At 38.4% G+C, this 23,906-nt stretch overlaps 1 protein-coding gene across 15 annotated transcripts in view; it reads left to right on the top strand.

The window, feature by feature from the left end:
- GRIP1 (glutamate receptor interacting protein 1) overlaps positions 1–23,906 on the top strand; it is a 304,055-nt gene that overhangs the window by 160,695 nt on the left and 119,454 nt on the right. Inside the window, exon 1 of one of the 15 annotated variants that reach the window (XM_064419426.1) lies at positions 22,284–22,341. The exons of the other annotated variants lie outside the window; for them this stretch is intronic. Coding sequence (XP_064275496.1) covers positions 22,299–22,341 — 43 coding nt within the window. The 5' untranslated portion in view covers positions 22,284–22,298. Of the gene's footprint in view, positions 1–22,283; positions 22,342–23,906 lie in introns of those variants that run through there. 15 annotated transcript variants of the gene reach the window in all.

Raw genomic sequence — 23,906 nt, 5'->3', positions numbered from 1 at the left:
TTTTCCATTATGCATTTTTTTCATAGCTACTAAAATGTTTATTGTGGATGAGTGTTTGTGCTGTAATTGCCTGATTTCTTTCATTAATAAATCTTTCACGCTTTTACTTTTGAGTGAAATATTCCTGGGTCAATCTCTTTTTATTGTGATTATCTATATGTATTTGAATCTCTAGGTGTATGTATATACATTTTAAGCAATGTTGGAAGTAGTTAAAAGGTTCTGAAAAGAGAAAAGGTATCTCCTTGCCATATTAGGTCCCAAAATTTGCACTGAGAAGAGAGTTTTGTAATTTTTATGTATTATTTGAATTTTTTATCTCCTTTCTATGCCAAAAGAGCACGGTAAGCCAAAAGCTACATTAAGAATCTGAAGTAGTAGTTGTTTTTATAGTTTTCACTCTGAGAAGTACTGGGCTCAGAGAGAATGGTAGCTTACGTTTGGACCAAGTGAATTAAGAAAAGGCCACATTTGTAGTTGCAGGACCAACCACAAATCTGCACTTCATACAGCTGCTTGTGTTGTAGGATTATTTTTTTGTGCAGTGGAGAAACACTAGGGTTTTTTCCCCCCCAGTTTATTCATATAAGACCTTGGGCATTGAGCAGTATGCTGTGCATACCAAAGAGCCTGTGGTAATCCCTTGCATTGCATATGAATGTTAAATAAAATTTACAGTTATTGTGTGAAGTAAAACAGTGAGCAATATACGTATATAGCATACAATAGTGAAAAGTTGCTGAAATGTGTAGGCTGGTCAGGTTTACAGGTAAATTAACCACTTTATAGTTTAAAAATTGCCTTTCAAGTAGTGCATTACAAAGCCGTGGCTGTGGTTAATTGATGTATGGACACGTTCCTGTTTTCCCTTTATTAGCCGAAAGAACAGCACTTTTAGGAAGCTGTGTCTGTAGTATAAAGTTGCTCACAGAAATGGGTCTCTTCGTTAGAGTCAGGAATGCAGTTTTGCACATGCACAGATCAGTGAAGTTATTCTGGATTTTATTATAATGGAAACAGAATAGGAGCACTCTGATAAAGATGTCAACTGTTGTTACACAGGGCAGAGCGTGAGGAGCTGAGTGGAATGCCTCTCACCCATCAAAGCTTTATAGCCTATCTTCAGGATAATTTATCACCTACTGCGCATACAGATCCTTTCTGCAGACATATATTTTTATTCTCCCAGTATGTTTCCAATACAGCGAGATAAAGCAAGCTTTAAAGCCAAGATGCTGCACTCCATTTTACAAGATGATCAGTTATCTAAAAATTGGATTGGGGCCTAAAAGCATCAAAGGATGAATTCTGAATTCTGAATGTAGCTGGATGTAGGGTATACTTTGTCCTGTGCACAAGCAACTACAACACGGACAAAGCCAGAATTTTTGTTTTTAAGTATGGAATTAAAATTGTGTTGAAGACTTGACATTGATGCTATATAGTATCTTATTACAAACTTGCTAGTGTTTCAGAGACTCATCCCTGGTTACCAGCCTTTGAATTATTTTAATAGTAATTCTGATTATGTGGTCTCTTTTTGCCAATAAATTGCTTATAAAAATACAAATTTAACTACTAGAACTGAGTCAACAGCTTGCTTTGAATGAGGTAAAAATCACAAATAACAATATCTCTAGGGGCATTTAAACATCCTAGAATGTTTAAACGTTGGTTCCTTGCCTTTCTAAAATTAGTTCTGAAGGTTCAAAAAACTCCTGAGTGTCTGGTAAGTTCTGTAAATAGGCAGTCAGTAAGGATTTGTTGGCTTTGTGCATTTGGTTGAGGTTTCAGGAATACACTTTGAGGTATTTCATATTCAACACCTGTTTATTCAGTTGGTCCATATTTCCAAGTTTTTTGCATTTTGTTTCTGAAAATGACTTCTGTACTTCTTCTGATATAGTAAACAAACTATAGTGAAAGAATAAAAGGTAGAAGCAAAATCTGGAAAATTTCTTTTCCACTAGCGTGTTGGAACTTCAGGGCCACCTCCAGAGTTGCAGCCCTTCCTCAGCCATTAGTGGGTACTTCATGAGAAGACAGGAGAGAGTCCACAGGGGAGAGCTGTGGACACCTGTTAGCAAGGGAAGTTTTGACATTGCTCTTAGTGCTTGTGATGTAGTAAATACAATTTTAAAAACAACCAAAACAAAAGCATTCCTTGGTACTACTTGGAATTCTTTGTTTTGTTTTGTTTTGTTTTTTTAATATTTTGTTGCAAGACTTGTTTGTCAGATAAGAAAATGGAGGCAAAGAGTGGCCATGACCTGTTTTATGTCACTCAGAGGGCCCGTGTTGGTCTTGGGGACAACCCTGTCCTCCTACACCCACTTGTTAATTGATGATTAGGAAAAGTTACAAAAATTGGCAACGACTGTGAGAAAGAAGAGAAGACACTGCATGACTTTTTCCCTTCTAGATTTTTCACCTGTTTTGACTTTTTTATTTGCACTTAAGAATGGCTTTGGCCAGGATTGTTTTAGGATTGCTTTGAAATTGTAAGTGCCTGCATTATGATTGCAGAAGGAGAGGGGGAGAGATGAAATTTTGTTAAGATATTCCTTCTGTAATTGGTATTTAGGTTTTCCAGCACTGAGTATGTGAAGAACAAAAGAGGCAGATTTATTATATTTAATGAGCATTACTAGTTCACAATATCGTCTTTTTTTTTCAAAAGAATTCTTTGAACTTATTGTTGCAAGAAGTAATGAAAGCAGAAAGGATTTTCTCTTCTAGAGCAAGCCAATCACAGTTCACAAGTTCAAGCAATATTTCTTCACCACTAATATATTCAAGAACTGGCAAACTCTTTATTAATTATTCAGGATGATCTGAAGCACAGCAGCATACTAACCAATCTATGTGATGCTTTGACAAAAAATAAAGATATAAAAATACTTTCCAAATCTAGCATGTACTAGTTAAAGAAGGAGCACTGCTGCAGCCCTTATGGTCTGAGGGTGTGTGTATGACTGGAGTTCTGCAGAGAAATTTTTTAGCTTAGATAAACAGATATAATTGCATGCAGGCGTCTGTAAGGTGTGAAGAGAAAGCTGAAGTCATATCAAGAGAGGGTAAGTGGCCATTAGTTATCTTCTATCTATCAGATATTACCAGCTGTTATCTGATGTGGTTGCTCTGATACCAGTTACACATGGAAAAAATGGGAAGTGTTTTTTCTAGCTTCTGTAGTACTATCTAGATGTTTTAGGAATATATTGCAAGCTGAGGCTCCAGGTGGAAAGGGGCTCTGGTTCCTTGTGTGAAGAGTGGACTCACTCTCTCATGAGCTTTATATAATCTTAGTCTGGGGGTCTGCTGAATCTGAGAAACACTGTGCTATAGTGTGAGAACATACCTGCCTTCTAAGGCAGAATTCTGCAGCTTAATCTCTCTCCCAGCACGGCCCTGCTTAGCAGTGCCCCAGTGCATTTCACATTGTGGTGCTGCTGCTGTGCTGCTGCCATGGGAATGTCCTGCTCTGGGCATGGCCCCTAAGCAGGTGAGTCTGTCTCTGTCAGCACAGGTTACAGCACCTCTGCAAGCAGCTGTCAGTACATGAGCAAAGCATGATCTCTTTTCATCTGCCCTATCTGCATTCCCTGCAGGAGTTCTGCTGGCCTGGAGAGACGGCTGCTCAGCAAGGCACGCAGGGAGGACTGCCCTGGCTGGAGAATATCACAAAGGGCCAAGTTTTAGCCAGTTGCAAGCAAAAAGAGAATGTTCTTTTTTTTCCCAGAAGGGAAAAAATATTAAAATTTTTAAAATTTATTAATTATCTAGATTAATGGAACCTTCTGCATCAAAACTTATTTACCTCAGTGTTACCACAACCACCATGTCATTCCCTCACTCTCACAGAATTGTTTAGGATCATTTAGATTGAAAAAGACCTCTAAGATCATTGAGTCCAACCACTGACCCAGCACTGCCAAGTCCACCATTAAAACATGTCCCTAAATGCCACACCTACACATCTTTTAAATACCATTTCCCTGGGCAGCCTGTTCCAGTGCTTGACAACCTTTTCCATGAAGGAATTTTTTGTAATAGCCAACCCAAGTCTCTCTCAGCACAACTTGTGGCCATTTCCTCCCATGCCATCACTTTTTACTTGGGAGAAGAGACCAACCCTACCTGTGTGCTTTCAGGTGATTGGAGGGACCGATGAGGTCTGAGGCTCTTTCCTCCAGGCTAAACACCCCCAGCTCCCTCAGACATTCCTTGTTAGACCTGTGCCCCAGACCCTTCACCTGCTCCATTGCCCTGCTCTGGACACGCTCCAGCTCCTCAGGCTCTGTGCTGTAGGCAGGGGCCCAGAACTGAGCGCAGGATTCAAGGTGTGGCCTCACCAGTGCTGAGAACAGAGGGACGATCACTGCCCTGGTCCTGCTGGCCACACAGTTCCTGATATTCCAGAAGCTGCAGGCCAGGTCCTGTTGGCATCTTGTAAGTGTATGAACTTCTAAAGATACTCATCCTTTATGCCTCCATTCTTCTCTTGGGCATTTGCTTTAAAACAATACTCCTGTAATATTTAGGAACCTTTTAAGACTCTGGGCAAAAGTTAAAAGAAAGCTTCAGCCCAGAATGTTGTTATTACAGAAAAAGCAAAAGTATTATATAATTCTTCACTACAACTTAAATCTTATCCCTTGAAGTTTTTATTAATGCTGTTGGGAATTATGTTGTTATTAGAAAAGAAGACTTCCCTGAAAGTGTATTGGGGCAGAAAAATTGCTCCAGATTGGACTGATTACGAAAAGACAAACACTAGACATAGTTTTGTGGGGGAAAATGTGTTACTGGAAATAGTGTCACATCTAACAGGCTTATTCTGCCTTAGCTTTTCAGCAGTGAATAGAGAAAGATGTTAAGCAAGGAAATACCAGCTATTCCAGTGACTGCATTACCATAATGCATTGGTAAATGTCACCAATAAAGCACAGTTTAAATCCACACTGCTCTTAAGGAAACATTTGTACTTTTGGTGAACTAGAATTTGACAGCTCTGTCTGGCAGAAGAAATGGTTTCTGGCATTTAGTTTTGGTTGGCTTTTGTTTTGTTTAGTTTTTTTTTTTCTGGGCATCCAGTGTTTGTTGTGACCTCTTAGAGACCAGTGCAGATTTACTGTGGGCATGCTGTTCTCCTCTGTATCACAGACCAGTGATGAATAACAAAGATGAAATTTCCTACCATGACAGGAGGCTTAAGTTTTGATATATCATTTGGTTTTCCCCAGAAGTCCAAAAGGAGGGCACCTTTGAGTATTTTAAGCTTTCCAGTGACAGGGTTTATATGGTTTTTTTCCTTTACTGACATGCTTATACACATAAATTTCTGTAGACCCTAAGATAATGTGATATTGTTATATCACCTGTGGGTCAGGAATCCATTTTACTGAACCTGAGCATAAACTTACTGCAGATTTTGTTTCATTGAGCTAAAAGGAGTTAGGAATTGAGATTAAAACCTGACAGCCTGAGCTAACATGTAATATGAACAGTTCTTTTTTACTGCACAAAAAAAAAAAAAAAACAAAAAAAAAACCAAAAAACCCAAAAACCTCCACAAAGCTTGAAAGTAAAAAGAAATTACATTCCTCAAAAAGAAACAGACATAAAAACTTTTTATTTAATAGCTGTTTCCTCAAAGAATGAGAAGGAGCAGAGAAAATGGGCGCTGTAGTTTAGGTTTTCTTTTACTACTTTAAAAAAAATAGCAGAAAAGCGCAGGGTTGGTGGGGGAGTTCCTTGGGAAGTTCAGCAGTCCAGAAGATTGTGTAGTTACATTTTGTCTGTTTTCACTCTGAGCTGTGTAATGCAGTGATAAATGTGCCCAAAGGCCACTTCTACTCAATGTTCCAGAGCTTGCAAGGCAGCAGGAGCCTGTCCTGATGCACAAGAGGAAGGTAGGTCACGCCTTGGGAAGGTCTTGAGTTCCCGTTGTAGAAGAATAGAGTTTCCTCTTCAATGCTGCTGTTGTGGACCTTATCAGGATGGTTCAGGCAAGGCCACCAAACCAGCAGCAGCAGCAGTTCCTGCAGATGCCCTGGGAGGGCCACTCCCTGTGCACATATGCTGTGTAATGTTGAAGAGCAGCTGCTCGGTGTTGGCTGACAGCTGCACTGAGGTAGGAGCTGTACCCCCAGGGAGTAAGGCTGACTTCTCTTTTGCTGCATCTGTGGCAGTAGCACAGTGTGGAGATCTCCTTTGTCCAGTGTAACAGAAAATCTTCCTCACTTACTCCCTGCAGGAACATGAGTATAAACTCTGTCCTAATTTTTCATGGTATTCACATCCTCACAATTTATCCAGACTGAGAACTTGGAATTGTTGGGCTACGATGTGCCCAGTATTGAGCTTTTCAGCTGTCTCCAAGATTTCAGATCTCAGTGTAGCCGTTATTGAAATGTTCATTAACAGTTCTAGACAAGTCAGTTTGGCTTTCAACACATATTTCAGACCTGCTGTGTTGCTGTGGTGTACTGTGTGTTTTAGTGGCTGACTGTCAAAAAAAGTGCCTTTACTTTTGCAAATAGGTAGCTGGGTAGAGGAGATCTCAACGGTAGTACTGGATCCAGGCTATTTCTTTTTCATGGTTTCCAAGAGAATAGGGAAAAAACTTCCAAACATTTTCCTGGTTTCTGACATTGGACAGTTGGCAAGGGTGGACCTTCTTGAATGGGCACTGGCCACATGGACCATTTTGAAGTGGCTTGCATGTTGTGTCTGTATATCCAAAGCATTTTGAAAGCTCCAGGCCAACGTGCTGAGGCAATTATTCAGTTTGTCATGGGTTCAAGTAATGCCCTGTATGGCATATTATAATAGATGACTTAAAATACATCTGTGAGATACCAAGTGTGTATGGAAAACCTTGAAGTTACTTTGATGGCATCTTCAGTAGAGAATTTTAAGCAGTATGGTCTTGATACTGATGAAATATTATGGACAGCTGCTTTACAAGAAATTAGGACCTGAATTGACACTTCAGCATAGTGTCCCACTGAGGGGGGATGCACATTGTGCATCCACTTGGATGCTGGTTCACAGTGTGATAAGTTTCTCTCCTTCAGGTATTTCTCAGGAATTATGCAGGAGCCAAAAAATTACTGTAATAAGCTCTCCCACCATCTATTTAATCATAATTAGTTATAGAGTAATGAAGTAACTGACATTTCCTGTGATCTTTTCACAGCAAATTTTACTGTCCATGTTACTATAATAAGAAAAGAGCAGAGGGATGATGTTGGAAAGAGCAACTGGCTTGTGTTTATGTTGGTTTCCCATAAGTTTCCCAGTCTGTCCCACAGGGACATCTTTGTGATGCCAAAAGATACCAGAAGAGGTGGCGCTTAGTAGCCTGTTTAAACACTGTATTTTCAGACATTTGAGTGATTTATGGTTAGCTGAAAGAATTTGCAAATTATTTTTATTAATCTGGTTTTTACTTGTTTTCTTAAACTGTTCAAAAATTACATTTTCAGATATTTTGTTGAGATTTCACTATAAGCCCATGTTTGAGAATCATAATGTGATTTAATTTTATTGGTTTAATTCTGTTAACTTTTGTGGTTCATTGTGATTGAATGTGAAGAAAGAGGAAAAACAGTGATTTAAAGTAAAATCATTGTGTTTCTTATCCAATAGCAAAATATCTATCTAATTTGTTGTATATCTACACTGCTTATCTTTGAGATATCAAATGCAGTGATATGTGAAGCCTGTGCCTTTACAGATGGAGGCAAAGGAATACTTGAAGATGTCAGAAATTGTGAGTAGCAGAAGGATAGAGTAGGCAATCTGTGTTCAGAAACAAACTTCAAGATTGGTTAGTGTTGATTAGAAAGCTAAAGATAAAACACCAAGTGACTCTTGCAAAGTTACCATGAACAATTTACAAACTCAGAGGAAAAAATCTCTGTATAATTCTGACCAAACTTAATGGGCAGCGTAATGGGCAGTGACAGCAGAAAAATTCAATGAGGGGCCCATGAGCTGTTCACAGTCTCTGCACTATTTTCAAGGGGCCTGCAAATGAAATCAAGAAAAGCAAACTTCAGTTCTGCATTTAATTTTCACTGTTATGGAAAATACCAAAACAACTGAAAATCATAAAAAATGGAGCATATATGTGTTTGTGTAAATATACAGATGTTTATATATGCACACATATGTGGACACATACATACAGCAGCTACCTTAGTGCTGAAGCCAGAGGTTATAGCTAACAGTTCAAATCCCAAATAACTGCAATAAAAGATTTGAAAAATCTAGGAGGAATAATTCTCAGTTTTAATTTCCTTAGAAGAGGAAAAAATAAATCTAAAACAGTCATGTTCACTGCAACCAGTCAAATTACTATTGTTGCATATCTGTAAGCAAAAAGGTTAACATTTGCTTTATCTGTAAAGATCATTTTTAGTAGGCTAATCCAGATAATAAAAAATAGTACAAGAAAGACTGTTGCAGGGCATCTGAATAGTCAGTCCCAAATTCATAATTCTTTGAGAGCTGAAGTTATGAGAACTAAGAGATAACCACCGTTCTTCCAATTTGGATGATAAATATAAAATAAGTAAAACATAGTAGCTTTACAGCATGTAACAGAAGATGAATAAAATTCTGTTCACTACATAAACATCATAAAGCTTGAAAAATGGAAGCTAATCTTTCTTCCTTAGGAAACTTTCTGGAAGACATACCTGCTACAAACTTTATGACATGGATCTCATATTACCCTGCAGATGTGAAGGGGGTAACATGTCTGCACTAAGGTTCTTTAAATTTTAATTAAGAGTTAAGATGAACAAAATCAGACCTCCTATTTCAAGATCAACTTTGTCTTAAATAGGAAGAACAGCAAACATGGATTATGTAAGCGAAACAGAGAGAATGTGCTTGGATTAAAGCTTCTTCATCCTTGTTTGCAATCAGGGTGTCATTGGGATAGCCAGGAATGTTCTCATGCAGAGAGCGTGAAGCTCATACATTTTTATCTGAGAAGCTGAAATACAAAGAATGTATGGTAATTTATTCTCTTTGCTGGTTTTCATTACAAGGGTTTTTATTCTTGGTAAGCCTTTCCTGCAAAGGGGAATAGTCTTCCTGTAAATGTAGATTTTGTGACATGAATCCATGGGGACTATCTGTCTGATTTGAAGTTGCTAATGGATTCGGCATATTGCTGAAGCATTTGCTCATCTAATACCACCTCCTTGAATCATGAATTACATTCAGGTTTCGTTCTTGGCCTCCTTCTCTTCAGCTTCTCCTTTCGTGGTGTCTGTGCCAATGAGCACATCCAAATCTATTTCTCTGTTTCTAATCTTACTGGTTCAGATTTGGTTTTGAAAACATTCTGTGTAGCTGTTCCAATGAAGTTTGGAGAACCAAAATTGTAGGTGCAAATGCTGCAAATCTGAAGGCATACTGTGCTCTAGCCCCAGGTGTCAGATGTAAGAAGAATAAGATCCTTTCAGTAAGGAAAAGCTGGCCAGGATCTGATTGTGAAGCTTTGGATACATATATATGTATTTATATATGTGTGTGTATATATATATGGTTGTATTATACATGAGATAAGCACAGATGCTATTTGATGAGCAGCATGGCATGCTAGACTGGGGATGGAGCAGCTACATGATAGTTAATGTTGGGAGGGCATTTCTGCAACTCTGTCAAATAGGTAAGAAATCACAGCTTGGAGTTTTGAGGAGTGGAAACTGGCGGACTCTTGGGATGATCCCTAGATTATTTCCAGCCAAAATGCTACATGTAAACATGAGGGCTCATCACACAGGCTTAGCTGGAGAAATGCACCAGCTTTTGTATAGCATTCAGTAGTCTTCATTCTTTAAGTGATCCTTGGACCGCTAAAGACTTTATCCTAAGGTCCTTTCCCTAGTGATTTAAAATCCTCCATCTTTAAATGTCTCTATTCTCCAGCATTTCATGTTGCTAAAAGTCACAGCTATATCTGGCTGTCATTTATTAAGGCATAAGGAATTTATAGTGTGTATTTTAACAAATTGTTGCTGCATAGCTGCATTGACCAAGAGTCACAAGATTTCTTTATAATAATGGCTTATAATGCTTCAAAACTGTTTTACCGATGTGAAAGGCATCTGTCAGTAGCACAACTTGGCTATTTTATAAAATTGTTTAAATATTAGTCGTTTGAGAAATATTTGCTGTAATTTAATTTCTGGGTTTATATTCTAGGAAATGATGGCTTGTTTCAAACATTTCTTAAGCAACCATCTTAATACTGCTGTAGTACAATATTCTCAGGAGTGGAAGATGCTGTTAGACAAAATACAGGTGGTTCACACTGCTGCTACCTAGCTGGCACAATATTTTTATATCTATGTATTTATATAGATATATAAATATATTTTTCACTCTGTACAAATCAAATGCCTTTCTGACTGAACTCTTAAAACTGTCAGTATTCAAACCTTAGCAGTTATACCATTTCATATAGTTTTATTCAGAACATCTTACAGCACTTCTAGGTAGCTGTATTTTGGATTGTTAATGTTTTCACAAGGCAGTAGTTTGGGCTGCCATTGAGAATTGGTAGTCATTGCATTATACATTGAAGTTGTACATAGTTATCCTTCAGTTATCATGAAGATTTTGGCTGAAGTAATACCTGAAACTCTCAGATTACTGAAAATTGGTAACTTTACTTTTTGGTCATATTGAGAGCCATGTTTTTGATGCCGTATTGAGTTGACTATATATTCTTTTCAAACTTGATTTGCACATCTCTTTAAAAATACTTTTAATCACTGTTATATTCTATAATACAATTTTTTGTTTTGTCTTTTTTTAACTGGTATTTGTATTTATAAACAAAATTAAACAGACTCTTGAGTGGAGAATGGTGAGAGAATTGTGGAGGTTAGACTTTGTGATTGTGCGTAATTATGGTTCTTCATTTTGAGTGAGGAACAATTAAGAGGGTAGTTGTGGTTAGATAGAAGGTAGGAGAATAGAGACAAGTAGTGAAGGTAATCTGGCCCCTAAGGAGTTACAGCTGTGCTAATTATCAAGCATTAAGAACAAGCCTGCTCTTAATAGGCCACAGCTGGATCCAATTAAAAGGGGTATTATAAAAGAGCAGGTTGGCTCGTTGAGAGGTGAGATGGAGTTTGTTGCCTGTGCTGAGAAGGAGTTAGTGCTGTGAGGAGCTGCTCATGAAAATCACCTAGAAGGTACGAAACCTTTCCAATAGGACAACAACAATTGGTGACCCCGACGTGATCAAGGACCCAGGATGGTGCTGAGTTCCCCCTGAATGGCAGTGTGTGCAGCAGGACACGAGCTGTGTGACAAAAGTGGCAAATGGCATGGCCACAGCAGCAGCCGGTGCTTCAGCAATAGCATGGCCCCTGAGGAGTATGGGGGAAGGTTTGCTAAGTCACTGCAACATGAGCACTGGAACAACAGCAACATGGAGCTCTGAGAGGCAGAGTCAAAGCTGCACAGACAACGTGTAAGAGAAGCCTTCTAAAACTGTATAGTGGCCATCTCCACAGTCACCCAACGTGATTGGGAGTGGGCTGCAGGGCAAGGTGCAGCTGGAGATGGAGCCCAGCGTAGCATTGAGAGCAGCAGGGGAAGCTGCCTGGTCCGGACCTGACAGATTTTGACACCTGAGGTACAGGTGAGCCGCTGGGGACACAATGAGAAATAACATATCGAGTGCTGAACAATTGTTTGATATATGTGGAAAGGAAGAAAAAAAAAAGAAAAAAAAAGAGAGGAAAAAAAAACCAAAAAAAGAAAAAACCCAAAAACTGTGAAATATAGTGTCAAAAAGGGGGCAAGGCAGCTGCAGATTTGGCTGCCACTTGGAAATCATTCTATAAGACTTCAAAAGAATGGAAAACTTGTAATTAAAAGAAAAGGGGGAATTGTGGTTAGATAGAAGGTAGGAGAATAGAGACAAGTGGTGAAGGTAATCTGGCCCCTAAGGAGTTACAGCTGTGCCAATTATCAAGCATTAAGAACAAGCCTGCTCTTAGTAGGCCACAGCTGGATCCAGTTAAGAGGGGTATTATAAAAGAGCAGGTTGGCTGGTCCAGAGGTGAGATGGAGTTTGTTGCCTGTGCTGAGAAGAAGGAGGAGTCAGTGCTGTGAGGAGCTGCTCATGAAAATCACCTAGAAGGTACGAAACCTTTCCAATAGGACAGCAACAGGTAGTGACAGTATTTCATTCCAAGGATGGTCAAGAATATTCTGTTTTATCTGGAAATACTTTTAATTCTGCATGGCCATGTGGTATCATGCTTGCCAAACATCTCACTGCTGCATTATATGCCACATCAGTAATTTGGCAGAGAGGTGCTGGGATTTTTGAAGTTCTTAGTGCTAAACATTCATATTTCTTTTTTTCCTGTCTATGTCTGAGATCACCTCTATTCAATTTTGTAGGAATTTTTGTTTTGGTTTTTTTTTTTTTTTAGTTGCCTATTCTGTTGTTACTTGAGAGAGCCTCTTCAGAGTAAAATGTGTCCTTTAACTGATTTGGCAAACCCTACAATTGTGATTGTCAGCACAATTATTGTGATGAAAATAATTAATGTAAAATAGGAGTTTTATTTGATTTTTATAAGATGCCAGAATTTTGTCTCCTAGTTTGTTGTGCAGAAAATAAATTATCAGATACTATTTTTATAGTGTGAACATGATTGATATTTGTGCCTTTAGGCAATTGTGGTTATACATTAGAGAAGTTAAATGGTAACAGGTTCTGTGTACACTGCACTCACATGTCTTTCCTGTACCTGTTTGCCCTTTCTCAAAACAACCCTGACTTCAGGAGCAGGAGTGGCTCCTATTTTCATACACAAACTGTGCATCCTCATGTCTTGGGTAAAATACAAGGAAAGCATCATTAATAGCTGTGGTCCAGTCAAGTCCCCTCTTCACACCCAGGAGTTCCCATGGGCTCTCAGTGAGTTTCCAAGCTTTTTTTATCCTCTGTCAAGGGATATTAGCCAAAGATGGTGATACAACCCCATGATGTGGCAAAAATCATTTGATGCTTGTCCTTTCATGTTTTTTCTTAGAGCCTTCTAAAGGTAAGGTTGGAAATGTTATCCTGGTTTGTGGTAGTTTGCTTTTGAGCCAGGATGCTAGGATTTCACCTCAGGACTTGAATGTGAGGCTTCTGTGCTTTAATTCCACTTCTCTGCCTGTGGGGCTGTCTGGATTTAGACCACCACAGGAAACAAACTCTGGGAGGGTGGATCTGATGAGGGTGAGCAGAGCCTCATGTTGCCTGGTCACACTTGCTGCTTAAAATTTTGGGAACCAAGGAAAGATATGTAGTCTCTGACCTTGACTCTGGGTCCTGACATTGAGGTGCATGAAAGCAAATGAGCTTTCCAGAAACAGCCATAAGGAGAGGGACTCAGTGACAGATGTTACCTGAGAAGACATCAGTATCTCCAGGTTGTTTTTTATTTAACTGCTAGGAAACATGTCTCTATCGAAATACTTCTTTGCCATTGAATTTGATTTTGATCTCCTTCAAGTTGCATCTTTTCACTAGGTATCTTTGCTGTTTGGCACTAGGTATTTGTGAAAGATAAATTGTTTCAGAAGTTGAAGTCTTGCTGCTGTTGGAAATAACCATTCAATATCCATGTGTCGCCCAGTGTAAAATAATGCCATTTTCACACATATGTTGAATAATTCATGTTATGTGTAGAAATTTCAAAGTTCCATCTATGGAGGCATGTATCAATCAGGAGAATGACATATCCAGTTACATCTTTTCTGAGGCAGAGGGTAGACCCAAAGTCATTTAGCTATTTCCAGACATGCAACATTTCAAACTGCTAATGCAGTGTTAGTTTCCTAAATGCATCATTATGTACTGGTATGGACTTTCAGGGTTTTGTTCCAATTGTGGTACAAGTGGACAATTTATGAATCGATCAAGTAATTGATAATAGTTTTCATTTCCTGGAGGATATATGCAGTTTTCCTCATGTCACCCTAAAATTTTAAACTGTGGATTTAATTTATTTGCTGGTTCTAGTTCTCTGATCAGTGCATGGTTCCTACCACATCCTAGCATTGCGAATTATATAGTGTACTTAAGCTAAGAGTTGAAAGTATAGTGATAGCAACGAACAAATTGCCTTAATAATCTTGTTAAGGATGGATATGAAAAGGGATATAACTGTAAATTAGGATGATACAAAAGACACACTGCATTAAATTACACCATGTCAGTAGTTTTACCATTGCTGTAAGTATAGGCAGCTGTACCAGCTGAATAGACCGAGCTATTCTGTACTTCTCTCTGCTTTTTGTACCAGTCACATTGTTGTAGTGCTACAATGACTTCCCTCAGTTTTTCCATTCATCTTTTCTTTTTCTGAAATGTATTCAGAATGTGCAGCAAACTCCTTCCAAGGCACAGAGCTCTTTTTTCCCCCAGTTTTGAAGGAAGTTCAGTTTTTTAATAAGGTTTGATGCATTCTATACCAAGGGAAAACTGATATGGTGAGTTCTTCCCAAAGATGCATTCTCTATATTGAAACACTTAAATGTTGTCCTGTAAACTGATAAGACTCACATAAAAGAAATACCAATAAATGAAAGCACTTGAAAAATAATGTCAAATATATCTGTATTTTATGTAGAGTTGTAAATAACTTTGTAGAATGAAGCAATAGTTTAGTATTCTAAAGCTGGGGAATCTACTGTGTCAGTGGGGAAAAAAAGTACATTAAGTATGCTATTCCTTTCTTCCCCTGCACATTAAAATGTATATTTTTACTTGGATTGTATAGAAAAGCTTTTCATAGAATTAAATTAGTTGTGACAGTTGATCGTGATTAATCACCAGTTTTTCACTGAAATAATTCTGTTTTTCAGTGTTGAAAAATAGGATTCCACACGGAATTATACACAGTGGGAAACATCAATCATATTTGTATAAAATCTGGAAGACGATATTAATATTAATGGATGTTTGTGTATTTTATTTGGAGGTTAGAGTGACCTTTCTTTTGTTACCTTAAAAACAGGTAGTGAGGTGGAGAGAGAATTTTGGCTGAAAGATGACTGGCAAGTCACTGTGTCTTTGGGAGTTTTTCATGGCCTCCCACAATTGCTTGGTGTAGACCCAAAGGGTAAAGCAAGAATATTAAGCTGGATACAAGTGCAGTTTGATACAGGTTTCCATGAAAGAAACTGTTGTGTGTTTCTGAGCATCATGAGGGTTTTAAAAGTTGTTAAAGGCAGAATGAGTCCCAAGGGCCGTGAAGGAACCTTGGAAAACTCATTTTATGCCCTACTCAGGGCATTAGCTTCAGAGTATGCAGTACAGTAGGTGAAGTACTAAGTGTCTGTCTTTCTTCCAGGCTGGAGCACAACATTGGAGGACCTTCTGTATTTCTGTGACACACAAATTTGCAAGGACTTAAAAAAATTACAAATACTTATTGTGTCTGTACATGCAGAAGTAGTGCTTGGGCACATATTAAGTATTGGACTAATTTTAAAGTAAGTTATTAAACCATGAAGTAAAAAATCCTGGCATTTTACTTGGTAGCAATTTTAATACAGGGATTTTTGCTGTGCCACAGATAGAGGAGTGCTGTATATAAGGCATTCAGGTGAAGTTCTAATTGGGGGATAAATTATTCCTAGCCTTAGTAAGAAGCTAAATTCCTTGGGATGAAGAAAATTTTCAAAGATTGAGATGAAAGATTTCAAACAAGATCACATTCTGTTTTATAGCTGGTTCTTAATGAGTTTTACTTCATAAGTCTATGTTTTAATTATCTTCTGTGTATTAGCCTGAGCCATCCAGTATGTTTGCATGTGTTAATTCTTTCAAAAGTTATTTATATATGAATAATTTTATCTGAATTCTGTGCACATTAATTAGTCTTGTAGGGTTTGCTTCTCCAAGCATCTGCATAAGTATTTGAAAAATCACACCCCTGTGAAAATACTGGTGCAGCTTGTGTCTTAATAGAAATAGTAGAACTCTTGGAAAAAATCACATTAAAATGAGTATTGAGAAGCATTTTGCTGTCATTCCCACTTCATTTTGTCAGAATTCTGGTGATAGTGTGACTCTGGTAACTGTGTTAACAACTGTGAAATGTGGGTCGTTAGGGAGATGAGGCTGGCAGCCAGTTGCATTGTTATTACCTTTCAAACTTACAGTGCTTGGTAAATTGTGAAGTACTGCAAGAGATGTAGCTGTGTGTTTTCTGTATTTCTTGAAAACTTTTCAAGGATATTGTATATGCTAAACAAACATTTCTAATGCTGCAATAGGGTTCTTAATTGGATAAAATATGTAACATACAGTCATAGATTTCTATGCCCAGAAATGATAAATGATAGTGGTTGGAGTTGCTCTTATGCAAATGTAATTACCAGCAGGAAGAAGCAGCATTTCACCTCATTATGCATTCTGCTTTTGTCTTTTTGGTGGCTTTGCAGCATTATGCTTATACATTACTCTGACCATCTTTGGTATTTGTTAAAAAACTGTACACCATATTTATGCAGGTATTAAGACAGTAAGCATATATTAGTAGGTGAGACATTTGAATGGATATAGATTTATATGCATACAGGAAACCACGTATAGCATGCATATACATAATGCTTTGTCTTTTTGCACTTTCTGAGAGATATGAAACTTGTTATAGGCAAAATCAACCTCAAGAGAATCAAACTACAGTGAAAGAACCTTGAAAAACTTATTTGGTAGCACCCATTGTACTCCAAGCTGCTGTTGCAGAAGCATGTGCTGAGCATTAGACCAGCATTTGACATATGTCTAGTGTCTTAATTTTTCAGCCCTTACAAATCCTCTCCCCACATCTGTGTATATGCAGTTCAACTGCAGTAGGTCAGGCACTATGATATCTTCAGGACGTCATAGTGCCTGACCTACTGGTCAGTAGGTGGAACTACTATCTTCTTACTTTCTCATAGATCATAGCAAGATTTGGCAAAAGTATGTAGTTTGTAGTTAAACGCTTCTGCAAGTCATCCTTCAACTTGCAAATATTCTGGTTTTAGTTTTTCCTACTTTGTTGAGCTAAATCCTCTTTGAAACAAATAGTAGGATTTTTAGTGTAAGTTTTGTCAATTCAGGTTTTCAAGACCTCAAAAGAGCTCCAATTTCACACTTGCATTTCCTCTGCAGAACTTCAGGAGGCTAGGACATGTTGTGCATCAGATTTTGTCTTGCTTTAATTTGAGATTAACAGTTCAGAGAATACAAAACAACAACAAGAAAAAGGCACTTTGGCCTGTCTGCTTCTTTAACACTGTTGTGATTTCATTATCTATTTTATTTTCAAGTCATGTATAAGAATCATGGTAATTTTCCTGGTGATTCAGACTTCTATAAAGTTTGGCTTCCAGAGAGGACGGTTGTTTGCAAAAGCAATAGGTCTTCAAGCCTCTGCTCTAAGTCTTTTTTAGTGCAACACTCTGAAAATTCTAGTGCTGAGTAAAATGGTAGTGATGAAACTCTATTCCATAGTATGTTTAATTAATACCTTCATTTTAATAGCCTTTAGGTATTTGCCTGTTATGAAAATAAGGATGTACTTGAGGGAATAACTTGAGGCATCTTTTACCTGTTTATAAAATAATTCGGACTAATAAATGTAATTTTAGAAATCCATAGCATGTGTAAGATATAGAAATGTAGGTGATACTGTTTTAGCAGTTCTACATCAAATATTTCTGAACAAAAAACTTCAGGCTCTTTAAAAAGTCTCTGAAGGAACTGCTCAATCAAGTATGACAAATTATAGGGAAAATTAAGGTAATAAATTCTTTTAACAAGAAGTATGGGAAAGCCAGCAGGTGGAATGTAACAAGGTTTTTCACTGGGATTTAGAGGCCTAAGTGCCTACGTTCCCTACATGGTGTACGTGAGAATTGACCATCACAAGGTGAGCGCGCAGCTGGACAAAGATGTCAGCAAGAGTTCCTGTGTTGCTGGCACACCACTTGCATTTAGCTTGAATTAGCCAGCAGGTAATTCTGAGAGTGTGGTGAGCTGGGGGTTCTCTTGAGTCCACAGAAAGATTGAGTTTTCCAGGCCAGCTCCCCAACTTGTGCATTTCTCTTCTGAAGGTGCATGCCCATATGTACCCTTTCTTAACAAACTCAAGAGAGACAGAGAGTGGAAGAAGCCACTCTTTTCTCTAAAAATCTGGGTGCCCCCGTGTGATTTTCCATTTTGTCAGTATGTGGGAACTTAGGTTCCACTTTTCAATCCTGAAGAATTCAAACCTCTACCTTCCACCTGCACATGGCAAAAGAGGTTCCTGAGTCACAATGGTACATGGTAATGGAATTTGTGCTAACAAAGTTTTGGACGAAGATGAGAGAAAGCAGAAGAGAAATTGTACCCTTGCTTCTTACAGGAACTTGGCCTTCCTGGGGAAGGGTCTTTTTGACTTCTTCTGGAAGTATTTCACTGTTCCACGTGAAAGAGATTGCAGGTAAAACCAAATCTCTATCCTTCTGAAAGGCCACCTGAACTTTGGGTCACATTTCCTTTATTAGGCAGTTTATCCAGCCAATGACAAATGGTCTTCTTAAAATCATTTAAGGTCTGATTTAATTAAATTTCCAGGAAAAAAAAAATTAAAAAACCCACCTCAGAATAATCTCAAGGATGATAGACTTGTTTAGGCAGAGGGATGGCTAAAATTTCTGAGTAACAATCAAATGCTTCCAGCTGCTTCATCCTGTAAAAAACAAGAACAGAAGCTGCTTTTTCAGGTAATATGGTGGCACAGGGCAAGGATTTTTATGCTTACATTATGGAAATCTGGAGACCTAAAAGCTGTTATGAAGTTTCCATGTAGGTATGCAGCATCAACACTGAATCTATCTTCAAGCTGTCTTGAATCTCATTGCTGATATTTCATATTCTGGGGTACAATAAAAACAAGTGTTTTTTTCACTGGCATTTGTCTTCATAGAATGTGGCAGATGGAAACTGTGTCTCTCAAAAGTTTGAAGTTTCTTGTTTTTCTTCATCTTAAATGTTGTGTGGAAATTTATCTCCCAACATTCAGCTGTCTGGGATAGGGTATAATGGAAATTGTATCCTTGCCAATTTAAGTCCCTGCTCGGCATTCCTGACTATATATATTTGCATAATGAAGCATAGCAGTATTTCTGTATAAAGTTTTTGCAAGATTTTCCCTGTAATGTATTACAGTTAATATTAGGTACTGGATCAAGACAACCCACTCCAACTCAGGATAGCATTTAAGTGCACACAACTGAACTTTGTAGGCTTGCTGAAATCCCAGTGGCTTAGTATGTTTAAGTACAGTGCTGAATTATTAAGCTTCTCAACTAGTTTATTTGGAAATATTACCTGTGTAGTTTTATGGTTTTTGTAGACTGTGAGATATTTCAGTGGAAAAGGGAACTTAGTTTTCTTGAAGCTTTTTGTACCTCATTGTTCTCTAATTTCTTTTAAGTGTTGGACAGATTAGTTATGATTAGACAGTTGCAATTTTGACTGTGATATATTTTATTGATGTACTGTAGTATCAAGAGAGGACAAGCCCAAATGTCCTGTATCAGAGAATAAAAGTAGTACTAAGTCATGTACCCCAGTACAATGCATGCATTCCTGGTGCAAAATTGGTTTTTTGACCTCTTAGTATCCACAAATAGATGGAACAAAGGCAAAGACCATTAGAGGAATTTCAGTATTATTTGAACAGCAGTGGGATACTTTTTCCCAGTACATCTGGGTCAACATGGGAGTCTCAGAATCCACTATGTGTTACCTGGCTTTCCATTATTAATGCAGAACCATTTACCATGTGTACATTTCTGAACAGGACTAATGACTAATAAGAATGCCAAAATACTGTAATAAGCTCAAACCTAGTGAAAAGGCTATGTATGTTCTTTAACAATGTATTTATCGAATGGAATGTGTTTTATCTTAGTTGAAAAATCAGCTTTCAGTTGTAGCAATCATGAATTGGCAGAAGTGAAATTATGTTTTCTAAGTAACAGTAGTACTTCTGCACCTTTCAGAGTTGACAAATTCCTTGTGGGGTATAAAATACTCTCTGAGAGTATTAATCAACCTATTCTACACAGCATTAAGTGCTTGTAGCTTGTTTTATTGGGCATCACTGGTACTTGACATTTATAGAAAGCAATGCCTCTGGTGCACATATTAATAACAGTCATTTTAAATTAGTCATCTGGGTATAACTACCGACATTGGAAAATACCAACTTAGCTAACTATGGCATTTAAATGGCTGAGGTCAGATTGCTTGAGAACAGACATGAAATGACAAAACTAAACCAGCACTCACCCTACCAGGTCATCTGTGTTAGTATCAGTTAGGATATCGTGCTGTCAGATTTGCAGTGGGATTGCAGGATATGGCCCTTCTGTCTGTTGGTGAAGAAAGGTGTTTTATTGCATTTTCTCTTTGACAGTTCTCATGTCATGTGTGATTTCTTGTTCCATTTAGTTTTGGGGAGGGATTATATTACCACTGCTTGAAGGTGGTGCTCTAATATAATTTACAATTCACCAGAATAATTGTGAGTGTTGTGCAAACTGCTTGGTATCTAATTCCCACCGGCTTGATTAGCAACACATTTGCTCTTGCATAGGCTGAGAAAGCGATAATTACCTCCATCTTTTGAATAAAGCTTGGAAAAGTCTTTCTTGACAAGTCATGAATTTGCTGAGAAGCAAGAGGTAGATAGAGATCAGAAATATGTGCATTTTCAAGGATGATTACTGCCAGTAATTTTGACTGAAAAAGAAAGATGATTTCCCCAGATGCTGCAGTGTCTTATTTCAGCATTTTCAAAATTAGATCTGTCCTCTTTCCTTTCAAAATATTTTGGAGCTTTTTACTGTATTTTTTTATCCTTAAAGAAAACATGTTTTTAAGGATTAAATAACTTTAAAGGAAGCATTGTATTTTGGATCAAAAATAATACTTCAGGTTGACCCAAAAAGTAATTTATTACTCTATTATTTTACTATATTATTTTTCATCATTATCTGTTTCTGTAAATTCAAACTCTTCCCCCCTTTTTTGTTTACTTTTCATGTTTAAAACTGTCATCAGTTCAGTTCTAATCTAGAGTTTGTATGAAAAATCACTTGAAAGTTTCCAGTAAAATGGATGTAATTTATATTTCAGAGTAAATACAATATCTCCACATAAACCAGAGAATTGCCTCAGAGGATGTTATTAGAATATCACACTTTACCAAACAGCTGGTGTATGTTAGCAGCTTTACAAACATGTTCTATAATAATCACATATGAGAGCAGATATATTGCTTCCTCCACTTTCCTGGAAGGAGTTGCAAGCCAGGAACTGGTGGTTCCCACTGGAGTCTTGTATTTTCAGAAGGTATGGACTGAGCCTTCTGAGGTGGTGTTTTCAATCCCTTTTCTGCTGCATGACTAGCAGCTGAGCCAGGATGATGCAGTAGTGGGAGTTCAGAGAGGTGCCTTGGTCTCCACAGCCCTGTGGAAGATGGGAATTGACCACATCCATCAAGAATGAAAGCCACAGCAATTGCTGTGATGTGCTGCAGTCTGTATTCATTCAGTTGTGTAGTAATTTTGTATGTTAAAATTATCATATTGAATATCAGTTTCTATTGTATTCCTTCTGATCAGACAGTCTGTGAAAGAAGGAAGGACCCTTTCTTTATTCAGGGCTGTGCAGTGGGTGGTGAGTGTAACTTCATTGTGCTGCTGAGTGGGTTTTTGATGCAGAGGTGCTGAAGCAGGTGCTTCCTTCTCTGGCTTCACTGGAGCTTGTCTGGCTTGCAAGGGGGTCCTCAGAGCTTCCATGCATAAGATGGTTTGTCTTGCTTAACCCCTTCACTCTTCCTGCTGAAACTACTAGGTTTTATTCCAGTATTTGATTATGTGGATGCAGTTTCTCTTCTGGTAAGTAGACATTGTGGTGTACCTAATCAGCTTGCGTGAAATGTTTCTAATGATGCTATAGTAAGTTCCCAATAAATAATTATCTGTTTAACAGCCTTTGCACAGAAAACAGTTTACATCTCCCTGGGGAACAGGCAAATGATGCTGCTGTTTGGTACATTTCAGATACATTTTGCTGCCTATTCTGTTTTCCTGTTGTCTCACGTAATCTTTTGTGCCTGCATGTGATTTTCAGGTTGAGTATTCTGCAATAGAGAACACAGGAAAACCTTTAATTTAGGAAACAAAATGCATAACAATTGAGTATGTGCCAAGGGACTGTGTGCCAGCTGTGTTTGGGGAATGCTGGTGAGTCACCTTGGTGGGCAATATTATTCATGTTCTTACTCGTTTGTGCTTTTCATCTTCCACCTCATGTCCCAGGATGCAAAACCCATGTTTAAAGCTTCTGACCTTTTTATTAACTTTGTATTATGACAAGAAGGTAGTGCATCTTTGGAGGTTGACATGGATTGTTTATTTTTTGCAGTTAAGGGAAGTAAAGTGTAGTAAATACTTCCTACTGTTACTAAGAGCACTAGGAAACTCCTACCATCTACAGAAATAAATTTTCTGGAGCAGAAATAGTTGTGCTTTAATGCACAGGATTTTTTTTGTCCATGCATTCGCCATGTATCTTTGTTCTGTGTGCCTGGAGTTGGGCGACTTCAGACACTTTTGCTGTAAGTTGAAATGGCTGAGAGATTCAGGGATAAAAAAAGACAGAATTGTGGTGCAGGGGAATCTCCAAGAACAGCAATACCAGCAGTTGTTCAGTTTTGTAGCAGACGATAAACATACTTCTGCACACACAGTGGGTTGTGCAACCCTGTTCCCATGAACTGTTAGTAATTTCCAAGCGCAGGAGAAGATGGAGCTGCCACCTTGCCCTGCATGTTTCTGAAGGCTGCAGGAAGAGACATCCCCCCCCACCTCTATGCTTAGGGCAGGCTAAGGGAAGGGATAACTGTTTCCAGGTGTACAAGAAAGCACTTGCATCGGTTTGCCAATGACTACAGCCATGGTTTTTCCTTCCTGCCCAGGAAGACTGCCTGTTCCCAGCTTAATATATACTTACTGAGTCTAACCATTACAACAGCACTGCCAAGTCTACCACTAAAACATGACCCAAAGTGCCACATCTCCACATCTTTTAGATACATCTGGGAATGGTGACTCAACTGCTTCTCTGAGCAGCCTGTGCCAATGCTTTACAACTCTTTTCCTGAATTTTTCCTAATATCCAGTCTAATTTCTGTGTTTCTGGCTGATCATGCAGTTCATGCTTTTCCATACTAAGGTGGCTATTCCCTTCAGGCAGGCATCTGGTAAACTCATGATAACTCCCCAACACTGTTTTGGCCAAATCTCATGATTTACATGTGGCATGGCTGGTACCATGTAGGAGTCTGGCTCCTCTCTGTCCAGCCTGGGAGTATGAGTGCTGCTGCTGGTGTCCCTTTGGTGCTGGTCTGGTTAAGGAAAAGACACTGGAACCTCTCCTGCTCCTTTGGCTGGGCTCAGGACCAAGGGTATGTCACTTTCTGGCACTCCATGGTGCAGCTGACCTGTTGGCCAGTGCATCACCTTCAGGTGACTTTCTCAGCTCTTCAGCATCTTTTCTGGAGCCTTGGGGAATTCCTGTATGGCACCATCGTGTGTTGGTGGCTTTGACAGCAGTGCAGTTCAGCAGTAATGGTTACTTTTGTGTACCTTTTAATTACTTAATATACACAGTCTGTATCTCTGGAACAAACTGCCTGATGCCCCTTAATCTTCCTGTTTATCACTGTTTGCTCTGGTTATCTTCAATATGCCAGTCAAATACTTGAAAAATGTCTGCAGTGATTTTGTAGTATGACTTGTGTAATACA

The sequence above is a fragment of the Passer domesticus genome, chromosome 5 (assembly GCF_036417665.1).
Source record: "Passer domesticus isolate bPasDom1 chromosome 5, bPasDom1.hap1, whole genome shotgun sequence".
NCBI lineage: Eukaryota > Metazoa > Chordata > Aves > Passeriformes > Passeridae > Passer > Passer domesticus.
This window is presented reverse-complemented; position numbering and strand designations above follow the sequence as displayed.